The sequence below is a fragment of the Cavia porcellus genome, unplaced genomic scaffold, assembly GCF_034190915.1.
Source record: "Cavia porcellus strain 051 isolate PalLab524CR breed Dunkin Hartley unplaced genomic scaffold, mCavPor4.1 scaffold_17, whole genome shotgun sequence".
Classification (NCBI taxonomy): domain Eukaryota; kingdom Metazoa; phylum Chordata; class Mammalia; order Rodentia; family Caviidae; genus Cavia; species Cavia porcellus.
In genome coordinates, this window is record NW_026947500.1 from 59280574 (window position 1) to 59293330 (window position 12757).

The 12757-nt window shown below is 32.6% G+C and overlaps 1 protein-coding gene and 1 pseudogene across 1 annotated transcript; both read right to left on the minus strand.

The window, feature by feature from the left end:
• Positions 1 to 390: 390 nt before the first annotated feature.
• Positions 391 to 1311, minus strand: LOC100721236 (olfactory receptor 4A47-like). Its single transcript, XM_003467827.4, has one exon. The coding sequence runs from the start codon at positions 1306 to 1308 to the stop codon at positions 391 to 393; it is 918 nt and encodes a 305-aa protein (XP_003467875.2). The 5' UTR covers positions 1309 to 1311.
• Positions 1312 to 6018: 4707 nt separating this feature from the next.
• Positions 6019 to 10398, minus strand: LOC100720964 (putative olfactory receptor 4A4; annotated as a pseudogene).
• Positions 10399 to 12757: the final 2359 nt, after the last annotated feature.

Sequence of the window (12757 nt, forward strand, 5' to 3'; positions counted from 1 at the left end):
CATAAATCAATATGATCTGTAATATTTTTAATCTGTGATAGAAGCCAAATATTTATACATTACTTTTTCTGTGTTATTTTCAATTTATCTTGAGCATTGTTAATTCTAAAAAATTGTGAATTTAATTATATATTAATTGTGAATGAATTTTCCTTAAGAAAATAAATATAATGTTAATTGTGGCAAACATCTATAATCTTGACAGAATTTTTTGTACTGAAACAGGCTTTCAAAAATGTTCTTATAGTCTTACAATGTATATTACCAAATAGTTGCCATTATGTAGTGATTAAACTTGACATAAAATAGTATAATGAAATAACCATTTGTGTCTTCTTTGGAATTAGCAACTCTCTTCATGCAAAACAAATGTTATGGTTCTTTGTCACTTCATTTCCCTTTTCCAGTCCAAAGTTTCTTCATGACATTTTTCATCTCTGCATTTCTGAGAGTATAGATGAGGGGATTCAGCAAAGGTGTTATGACAGTGTAGAATACAGCCAGGGATTTATCAATTGGAAAGGTAGAGGGAGGTCTCACATACAGAAATATGCAAGGAACAAAGAAGAAAACTACCACTGTGATGTGGGAGCCACAGGTCGATAAGGCCTTGCGCCTCCCTTCCTGACTCAGGTTCTTCAGGGAGTGCAGAATGACCACATAGGAGATGATCAAGAGGGAAAAGATGACCACACAGATGACACCATCATTGGCCACCACTGTGAGCCCAATAATGTAAGTGTCAGTGCAGGCAAGTTTTAATAAGGGGTACATGTCACAGACGAAGTGGTCGATCACATTTGGTCCACAGAAGGGAAGGCTGTAAACAGAAAGGATGTGCAGTATAGCATGCACAAAACCACCAACTAAGGCAAACACCAAAAAGAGAATACAAACTCCTTTGCTCATGATGGTCAGATAATGCAGTGGTTTGCAGATGGCCACATAGCGGTCATAAGCCATGGCCACCAGTAGCAAAATCTCTGCACCACCAAACAAGTGCTCTAAAAAAAGTTGCGTCATACAAGCTTTGAAGGATATGGTTTTATTCACATGGAGTAAGTCAATCATCATATTTGGGGTAACTGTGTTAGAATAAACAGCATCCATAAGTGATAAATAACCAAGAAAGAAGTACATGGGTGCATCCAAGGCGGGGCTGAGCACCACAGTCACAACAATGAGTAGGTTGCCTGCCATTGTCACCATGTAGATCAGCAAGAACACAGCAAACAATATTTTCTGACCCTGGGGACTCTGAGTGAGCCCCAAGAGCACAAACTCAGTCACATTGTTCCTTTGTTCCATATGTCTTTCAGTGTGTCCCTGTGTCACTGCTCAGAAGAAAATTTTCTACAAACAGAATTATTATTAGTGAGCCCATGAAATTTCAAGGTAAACTATTGTTCATCCCATGAATAACCATTATGATTAATTATGATTAATTATATTCCATAACTGAACTGGTTTATGATGTAAATTTGAAACACATCTGTAAGTTTAGTGATTTTATAGGCTAATGTCAACAGACATAAGTAATGAGAGACATTCCAAACAATGACTTTCATATAAGAGAATTGAATCTCCCAACTAGGTTGTCATCTGGTTTTTAATAATATAACGTAGAAAGACACTTCCAAAATCAAAATAGAAGTATCTTGAATATTTAATGTAAAATGACAGGAAATTAACTTTATATATACCACATGGTGACCAAATAGAAGTGATATTATGCTCGTGAGTAGAGAAGAAATTTTTCAACTAGTATGAGGAATCTCTTATGAGTTAAAAATAAACATATTTGATAATTTTGAAATAATTCATCAATGTAGGAAACTGTGTCATATATAACTGCATGAAATTAATGCTGATGAAAAGTTTGTTTAGAGAACGTAAGCAGAGATACCACTTGAAATAGATCACAAACTTTAAAAAGTTATTTTAAAAACCATAAATCAATAACAAAGTGGACAGAGGATATAATCAAGCAGATTTAAAAGTTGAGTCAGTGATCAAAAAGACATGGTAAAATTCATTAGCAAACAGACTAAATGAAATGAAATGTCATGTTATAAATTAAAGTGATATGTTATAAATATCTTACTTTAAAGTTATGAAGCTTTAAAATAATTAAAAAGAAAAATGTTTTCTTAAAGTTTGAATTTTATAATTTTTGCAATAAAATTTCTCAGTATCAATGGAAATTAAAACTGCATATATCTTTCCTCATAGCAACTATACACTGTATCAAATGATATGGCAGGAAAATTAAATCCCTATCAATTAAGAAAGGCTGCACACTGTGGTTTTGCAGCAATATTTTAATGGTATTAAATAAAATGATAAAATATGAAAATTAATTCTAAAACAAGATATGGATAGATAGAATATAAAATTTGTTAACTAGAAAAGTCCTTTAAATACTTACAGTTAAGTAAGTACTCAAGGGAAAATTTCCAATAGTTAACTTGTAATAAGAAAAAAATAATCCTATAAGTACATATAACATGATAATATTATAAGAAAATATAAAGGACCATATATATGCTGTTGTTAATGTTTTTGTGTGAGTCTATGGGCATTGGAACAATTATAGCATACATGATTGACTAAAGCACCATCTACATCTGTGTGTTGGTACAGTTAAATGTAAGGGTGATATGTGAAACATTAAAAAAACAAGATAATGGACCCAAGTTGATGAGGCTGATGGGAAGAGAAAGTGAAGGAGAGGGAAGAGAGAACAGAGAAAAGAGGAGGAGATGAGGCAAGTCAAACAAATGATACCTTAATAAAATTCATATTCACTGGCTCAGTATCAAAAGAAAATAGTCAGAAAAATAACAGTCATGCTTTAAATATTTCTTGACATATTCTTATATCTCAATGAACAAATTTTGCCCCTTTTCTTTACACAAGCGTGGATTATCTGTTTTTAGTTTTGTCCCGTATCTCTGATCATGCATCATATTTGAACCTTTTTAAGGACCCTGCTTTTACAACTTCCCCCATAATTTCCTACATCATTATTTTCCTGTTTATCCAGTATTAGTTTTGTGGTCTGATTAATGCAGCATATCTGCTTGTTGGATGAAGTTTATCCTTTGATCCATGTCTTTTTCAAGGAAGATATTACCTCGCGTCTCAGCTCTTCTTAGACAAATTTCTTCCTTTATTAAACCCAAAGGTAAGTTTCCGTCATACCCTTACTTGGTCAACAATTCCTAAGAATTTATATAAAAGTTTGTTTGCATAACTATTACAATCTGTACCCTTCAGTAACTCATTTGACACTGGCAGATACAATGTCATCTTTTAATTTTTAATATTTTAAACAATAATTGCAGGGTAATTCTCTTGATTCTATCAAGAAATGTGTAGATACCTACATACAAAGTATTTTCCAAATACACTCAAAATTATTTGACAGGGACACTAATGTTAGAAAAGACTCATTTACTATTAAGTTTTATAATGGTAAGACATCCAAGGAGGAGTTAAGATTGGATAAAACTGCATTCATATTTTAGGAGTGATAAAATTACAATGTAATTTTGTATCAGAATCATATAGAAATTTGAAAAGATTATGAGTTGTGCTGTGATAAAGCTACTGTACTTGCATAATGTAAACCATAATTCAGAATATGACACATAAGTATTTATCCTGAGTTACCTGCATATAATCAGAGAATCCTTCATTCAAGGTTCTGGGTTGGTGATTTTTCCCATTCCCAAATGGCAACCAGTTCACACACTGATGCTGTCTCTGGAACACAGAGCAAAACGTCACACACACCACTGATGCACGTTGAAATGTTTCCACGGACCAATCCTGCAATACTTGCTAGAAAGATAATTTAGATTATTTATAGAAGAAATGTTACCTTCTTTGGTTTCTAAAGTTAATACCATGAATTGGTTTCTAAAGTTAATGCTATGAATGTCATATTAAGTCAAGAACTCTGATACTTAATTGTAAAAAAGAAATACTCAAAATTCAGTTTTGGCAATATTTTCTTAAGAAGCAATATTAAGTGGCACTTTAATATTTAATAGGTAAATTTTTCAGAAAAAGGAATCAAGCTTTACTGAGACATGCATTTGCAATTGGAATTTTATAAAATGAGAGAGGAATAATCAAATAGATTTTAACATTTTGATTCCCTTTTGAGATATACTACCTTGCTTTCATACGTGACATTTGGCTTTGGGAAGTGTGAAGGATGGAGAAAAATCTATGATCCCCATTTCATCATGCTGTCAGTCTATCATTTTGATGTCTAAGAACAGTCAAGTGAACGCTTGTAGTGCCAAACACTCACAGAGGGGAAGAAAGAATTCTGAAGGCACTTTAGGTATGTTGTGACCACAGCACCTATGGTTGAATGCTTCCCGTGCTACATGTCCAGGAATGACTTATTCCTTAATTAAACTCACTGGCACCTTGGTGCTGAGTCTGAGGGTAGGCTGTGAATCTCCAGAGTTGTCAGAGAATAATAACAATCTAGAACATGATTTCCAGGGACATACTCTCTGGGGAAATAGCATCATGAACAACTAGAGGTCACATCACAAAAGGAAATAATCCAGACTGAGCAGAAACAAAATATGAAAAAAATATCTAATTAAAAATCGTGACACGTGAGTCTTAACAAAGGGAAATAAGAGAGATGTATATGATTGAAACGTATGGCTGATATATGCATATTTGTAGAGAGCATGTTGAATTCCAGAATTTTATACAAGTAATAGGAACTAATACAAAGAACTTTTTCTCAAAACTCATGCACCACAATACAGGCAAATCTGAGGATTATAGAGTTTAACAATTCCGTGTTGACATCTGAACTCACAAACAGCGATGAAAGAAACGAATTTCTGAAGAAGTCATTGTAAACTAGAGTCAAATACACATAATGCCTTGTTCACCTGTAAGAGAGGGTCTATGTATCACAGTTTCAAACAACCCAAGCATTTGGATGTGTATTGGAACAGGAACTGGAAAAGAGAAATCAGATGTCAGACTGTTCTACATTTTTGCAAGTATTCATGAAATATTCACCAAAATATACAACATAGAGATCATGACACATATTACTGTGTAACTCAAGGATTTAAATCATATGGCTTCCATCTATGATAATAAGAAATTCAACTAAAAGTGGAGACAAAATATCTAACAAAATGTTCCTCAAGCATTTAAAACTGAGTAATCTATGTGAATGTAAAATATGATGATCTGCCTAACTTGTTGAATTGTATTTTATTAGAAAAACAATTATAAAGAAATGCTAAGTTCCATGGAAAATAAGTCATTTTAGTATCACCACAAGTATCATTTTCTTTTCTTTAAATTTAAAGATTCTTTCTGATTATGTTAAAAATAAAGTATTATTCCTCTTCAAGAATAACATGTGAAGAAATATTACAAAATTGTATATGTAAATCTTATAAAAATAATAAGATTGACATTTCAAATATGTGTGATCTACTATGATTTGCTGAAATTCTGAAAAAATGCAATTTATGTATAATTTTATTTTTGCCAAATATATTGTAGGCATTAGCTATTTTTTATACTTTTTAGATCTATCAGCACAAGTGCTTACATTCCTCGAGTGGAGGTGGTGGGTGAACAGAACATGTCTTCACTTTTTTCATCCCCTCTCCACATCACTGCCTCCAAGTCTTGATCCCCTCTCTGTTTGAAAATCATCTGTCTCCAATCTTCCTATCATTTATCTTCTATTTTAATTTTTAGTCATATTTTGGTTTTCAGATATAATTCTGAATACAATGACTTTTTGTAAAAATCATCAAGAATATCTCATTAAGTAAATAAGTGTTAGCTTTAATTATGGCACATAAATTGATAGCCTCACCTGAAACATTTCAAGAAAAAAATATATCTATTTTCCTAACAAGTTCTAACAATCATAAACATACATGTATGTTATTATAAGAATTCACATTACATATATTTTCTCTTGTTCAGTTATTAAACCTCAAGAAAATTTCAGCACACTGAAATATTCACACATGACTTTCCTGGATAAAGCAAGTCTTCACTGAACATAAATGAGACAAACTCAATTTTGTTTGCTAGTCCTGAACGCAGAAAACACCAACCCAGGTCAGAGGCAGCAGCAGAGCACACCGCTATTGGTTCATGATAGTGCAGGGATTTAAAGATGACCATGTAGACGTCATAGGCCATGACCACCAGGAGCGTTACATCAACACAGCCAAATAAGTCACTTACAAAAAGCTGTTTATTCAGTCTTTCAGGGAAGTGGTTCTCTTGTCATAGAGTAAGTCTTTAACCATATTTGAGGCAACTGTAATGGCATTCATAAATGATAAGTAGCCAGGAAAGAAGAATATTGGGGCATCCAACACTGGGCTGAGCAACACAGTCATGACAATGAGTAGGTTGCCTGCACTTGTCATCATGTAGCTCAGCGAGAACACAGAAGTTAATATTTTCTGACCTGGGGCCTCTGAGGGAGCTCCAAGAGCACAATGTCTCTCACATCATTGCTCTGCTTCATATGTATTTCTATGTGTCATTTCTCACTGCTCTGGACAAATTATGTGAATAAAAATTTAAGATAACGTGTTTATTACTTTCATTTATAGGCATTGTTATTTATTCTGTTCCAGTACTGTCAGAGGTAATAGAAATTCAAGTTGGATGGAAGCACAGTGCTATTTTGTTGAGGAGCATCATTGTAAATAACTAATTAGAAACATGATGGAAATGACTGGTTATGAAAGAAACAGAAGTCTACTGCAGCAAGCTTTCTATTAGAAAACTAAAATATTTGCACATATCCATAAGTATTCACAAGATAAATGTCAATTAGACTTAGTGTAAAAAATAGCAAGATGTAACTTTTATATACTTCAAGATAGTAAAGAAAGGTTACTTTGCATATCCTTGGGGTAGAAAAATTTTCTGTTAGTAATAGTTATCTCAAATGGACCCATTTGTATTTTCTTTTTGTTATTTAGAGAAAAAAATCAAAATAGATAAAAGGTAGAATTTATATAGGATTTCAAAAAATGACAGTAAGTAATCACTAGTTGATAATTACATAGTGTTATCTGAAAAGTAGTTGTTCAAGTTACAAAATCAAAGCACAAAACGTGGAAAAACAATCATAACAATAAAAACTATTCTTCTTGATGAATTAACAAAAATAGTAGCATTGTTATCTATCTTGCTCATTTGAACATACATACAGTTATATCCTTTAGAGCACTTTCTTTCTCTTTCATTTTTACAGTATATATTATATACATTTTGATCTTATTAATCTTTCGGTTTTTTATTATTAATTTTTATACTAGAGAGACAATGTGTTATTTACAAATATGAGTCTGATTTCACTTATCCCATTTCTATTTTCCACTTATTTTCAAGTTAACATTTCATACTATAAATGCATAGATGGAAATATGTGTAAAATATAATTATATGTTGAGGAACATAAAATCTTACTGTTTAAAATATACAAAAGGTTTTAATAAATTAATAAATGAACTACAAAACAATGGGAAAATGGACAGATGATATAAGCAGGAAAATGAAAGAAGAACTACACACACATAACCAATAAATGGCAGCTGATGCTGCAACTCACCAGTCGTGCGAAAACTGGGACAGAATACATACAAACATCACTTCATAGACATTAGATTTTAAATGTTTCAAAGTTTTAAAGGTGACTGATAAAATTTAAACAGGGTATTTTCTCCATTTTAAATTTTATAAGTTTTGAATCTCCATTTGACAATCTCTATAGAAGTAAAAATACACACACCATTCTTCATATTTATATTCTTTATAATCTATTGCAGGAAAACTAAACCTTAGGACATTTGGACATATACACAATATGTTTGTTGTATTAGTTTAATACCACATACAGTTTAAAATTTAAGGTGAATAATACTAAAGAAATCATTGAACAGAGTATATAATCTCTTAACAGAAAAAAAAATCACAATTCTTGAGTTAATTTCAAGTAAGTCAGTACTCTTAGGGAAGTTTCCACAAGTTACTATTGAATAAGAAGCAGAAACTATGTATGACAGGATATTGCTATTATGAAACCAATATAAAGATATCATATATCCATCCACTTACAAATGTACGAGTCCCAATGAACATGGGGGATAGGAAAGTACATATGCACATTATAAACTGTCTGTACTATTTAGGCAGGCACGACTGCAGTCTGTGATTTGTATCTCAGTTGCACCATTGACGTTTTGTACATGGCAGATTAACATGACAGGAGGATACAACCGCAGTAAAAGAAGAGGAAGAGGAAGAAGAGAAAGACAAGTGAAAAAGAGGAGAGGGAACAAGGTACTGACTGGCAAACAAAGGCAGAGAGAATTTTCAAGGAGAGATTGAAAACTATATTCTAACCAACAGAGTGAAGAGACAACCTACAGAATGGGAAAACACTTCATCTACTTCACAGGCATAGAAATAATCCCTAGAATTCATAAAGTACTATAAAACATAACTGATTCCACAATGAAGGTAAAAGAGTCAATTAAAAATGGCAATTGCAACACATGGAAGCTTCTTTAAAGGAGTACAACTGGCCAATAAGCATATGAAACAATGTTAGCAAATTTAGACATTAGAAAATTGTAAAATAAAGAAAAAAATCCTGAAATTGTATCTCACTCCAGTAAAGATGGCCATCAAAAAAAACTTCAAAAGCTACCAAAGCTGTGAGATGACTGGAAAAAAGAAATTTTCTACATTGTTGTTGGTTGTGTAAATTATTAAAAACAGTAAAAAAAATCCATATGGAGATTTTGTTCACAGAGGAAAAGTAGGAATTTTATTTGACCAACTTACATATCTCCTACATGTCTTCTAAAAATTTTAAAGCATCATGTTACAATAACACATTCATATCCATATTTAAAACAGCATGATTCAAAATAACCAATTATGGGAAAACATGTTATATCCATCTGCAGGCAAATAGGTTCATAAAATGTGATACACCTACACAATAGTGTACTACTGAGCAAAAAGAAGGAGAAATCTGAGCCTTTTCTAGGAAAAATGAATACAGACCATAAGCCAAAGTGAAATAAATCAAATATACAAGCTTATACATTTCCTAGATGCTGTTTTATGATAAGCCCGAATAGGAATAATTTTTCCCCAAAAATAAAGGATGATGATTTCAATCTTGTAGGTTGATTTTTTAACATAAGACGGGACCTGGGAATGGGGAGAGGATGGGAAGGGGAGCCAGAGATTATAGGGTTGGGATGAGTGTGTGTGAACCAATGCTCCAAATGGGTGGGATTTCTAGGCCCTACAAATAAATGCAGAGATATTCTGGAAAAACAAAAGCAGCAGAAAAAAAATTCCAAGAAACAGACATGTGGACAAATTTACTTAAATTAAGATGAGATGTACATTCATTCTGTTTACTTTACCACTTTATGGTTAATATTTAAAATAGTATTTAATATTAGCATATTCAGCTTTAATATTCTGAACAATATGAACAAATCGTGTTTAATGTACCTTACAAGTACAACATTACACACACACACACACACACACACACACACACACACACAGAGGGAGGTCTCACATACAGAAAAATACAAGGAAAAAAATACCAACCACTGTGATGTGGGAGCCACCGGTTGATAAGGTCTTGTGTCTCCCTTTCTGACTCAGATTCTTCAGGGAGTGCAGAATCACCCAATAAGAGATTAATAAGAGTGTGAAGATGACCACACAGTTGGCGCCTTAATTGGCCACCACTGTGAGACCAATAACATAGAAGTCTGTACATACAAGGTTTAATGAGGGGTACATGTCACAGATGAAGTGGTCAATGACATTAGGACCACAGAAAGGAAAGTTGTAAACAAACAGAAGTGAAGGACAGCATGCACAAAACCCCAACCAAGGCCAACATGAACAACTGTACACAGTATCATTGGTTCATGATGGTCAGATAATGCAGGGGCTTGCAGATGACAACGTAGCGGTCATAGGCCATGGGCACCAGAGCAAATTCTGAACACTATCAAATAAGTGACCTACAAAAAGCTGTGTCGTACAAGCTTTGAAGGAAATGGTTTTCTTCTCATATATTAAATCTATAATCATATTTGAATAACTGTAGTGGAATAAACAGCATCCATACAAGGTGAATAGCCAAGAAGAACATGGGGCAATCAAGGCTCGGCTGAGTATCGCAGTCATGCCAGTGAGTAAATTGCCTGCCATTGTCACCTTGTAGATCAGCAAGAACACAGCAAACGGTATTTTCTGATGCTGGAGGCTCTGAGTGAGCCCCAAGAGCACAAACTCAGTGACATTGTTCTTTTGTTCCATAGGTACTTCTGTGTGTCCCTGTGTCACTGCTCAGAAGAAAATTATCTACAAACAGAATTATTACTAGGTAGGCCAAGAAATTTTAGGATACTATATTCTTTCCACAAATAAGCACTATTGGTTATTATATTTTAGAGCTCTGTGAGAGAAGAGTGCAATTCTGATAAAGCATTTGCCTAACTTTAGCATTCTCATATTAATATTTTTATAAGTAACGTAAGGATAACTAGGGAAAGACCAATTATGACATGCAAATTTCTGCATAACTAGCTTTCTGTATGGAAGCTATGAAGATATTTGTGTATATAACATCGTAAACAGCAATTAAGATGGGCTAAAACTTAATGTAAAGCAGCAAGAATTACTTTGTACTAACTTCAAAGAAATAAAAGAGAAATAAATTTCTATTTTTGGGAATAGATGAATTTCCTCAACTAATCACAAATCTTAAATACACACACTTGTCAAATTCAAAGATTTTAAGCATGGAGGAAGAAGATATCATAAATGAATTTACTGAAGGAGAGATTTGTATTTCAGACATTATAAAAAGTTAATGCCTAAAATAGACACAGAAATTTATAAATTTCAAGACATTTTATTGGAGAGTGCATAAATGAAATAAGTAACCAGAAAAGTAAAAAAAAAATCACTCAAATGAACAATAGACATATAGATAGGATGCTGGATTTCACCTGAAAACAGAAACTGGACAAGTTAAAAAAAGTTATCATTACATATACATGAAATTTAGTGTGTCAATCTTTCATTGTGGTTGATACAAATGGAAGAAGACATTGCCTTACACATTCAATGAAATTTAAATTTTAAACATTTTTGGAACGTAATGTGTAAACCTCCTCTGGAAATAAAAATATTCAAAGTTTCTATAATAATTATATTTTGAAACTTTCCTATGGAAATTAAAGTCCTAGTACATAGAATATATGCACATTAGATTTTTTTCCTTATTTTTATTTAAGAGGAAAAAGAGAAAAACACAAAACAAAACAAAGCGGTGTAAGGTTACACATAATGTAGAACTACAAAAAAAAAAATAACAGTAAGAAATCACCTGTTAATAGATTACATATTATCATCTTGGAAACAGTTGCTCAAATTACAGTATCAAGGAATACAAAGTGGACATTCAAACAGAGAGTCTGCTAACAGCTGTGTTCAATGATCCAAAAACATTAATATAGTCAGCTATTTAACACTCCTAAACATACTTGCTGTTATATCCGTTAGAGCTCTTTTTTTTCCTCCCTCTCTTTTTTACAACAAAATTTACACATTTTGGATTTTATTACTCCTTAGTTCTTATTACTTTTTTTTGGGGGGGGAGATAATAAAGTCAAATATGGCACAACAAAGCTGTCAGTCAAAACCAATGATAGACATAGCACATGATGTAGAACAGAGTACAAGGTTATCAACAATGGTTATCAACGTTGTCTCTTGTTTCCTTAAAAAGAATTGTCTATCTCATTAGATATTATAAAGTTGGACAAAACAGTAGAGAACAAGACCAATAAAACTGAGGCATTGTAAACATTACAGGACTTCCAAAGGATATAATAGTCAAACCAGAATGGGCATCTTAGTGAATCTTATTGTCTTCAAAGTAGTTGCCTATACCCTCAAACTTGATACTATCGCACAGAATGGAACAGAGTCTAATCAGTCAAAACAAAATCGTGGGAGTATTACAGGACTTCAAGACAAGTTAATAGGAAATCAAAAAGAGTTACTATTATATATCCTAATTTTTTAAATTTTCCCCTTAAATAAAATAAACATAAGAAATAACTAAAGAATTTTTTTAAAGAATAAGGGAGAGATTGAGTTAAAACAGGACATAACAATATAACAATAGAGGTCAAAGCATGACTGTTTCAGCAACCTCGTGTTTCATCACCAAATAACCCGATTTAATAGTAGTTTCCATAGTGTCTGTCTTTTTCCTTGAAATATTTGGATAAAACTTCATATACTCTAGCTTCAAATATTTCCATATCAAGAAGCCCAGAATAAAGCCTTTCTAATTAATAAGTGAAAATTTTATAAGGCTTCAAGGCCACATAATGGGGAATCATGATTACCACATGTTTTTATATATTTGAATCATTACTTACATTAGGGAAACTATTCGGTATTCATACATGCGAGATTGTTTTATTTCACTTATGAGTATGGTCTCAAGCTGCACCCATTTATTGATAAATATCTCAATGCGATCCTTCTTTATAGCTGAATAATACTCCATTGTATAGAAATACCACAACTTTTTTATCCATTCCTCAGTTGATGGAAACTTGGGTTGTTTCCAAAATCTGGCAATTACAAATTGTGCTGC

Coding starts and splice junctions, on each gene's coding strand:
- LOC100721236 (XM_003467827.4), bottom strand. CDS start 1,308: ATGGAACAAAGGAACAATGTGACTGAGTTTGTGCTCTTGGGGCTCACT.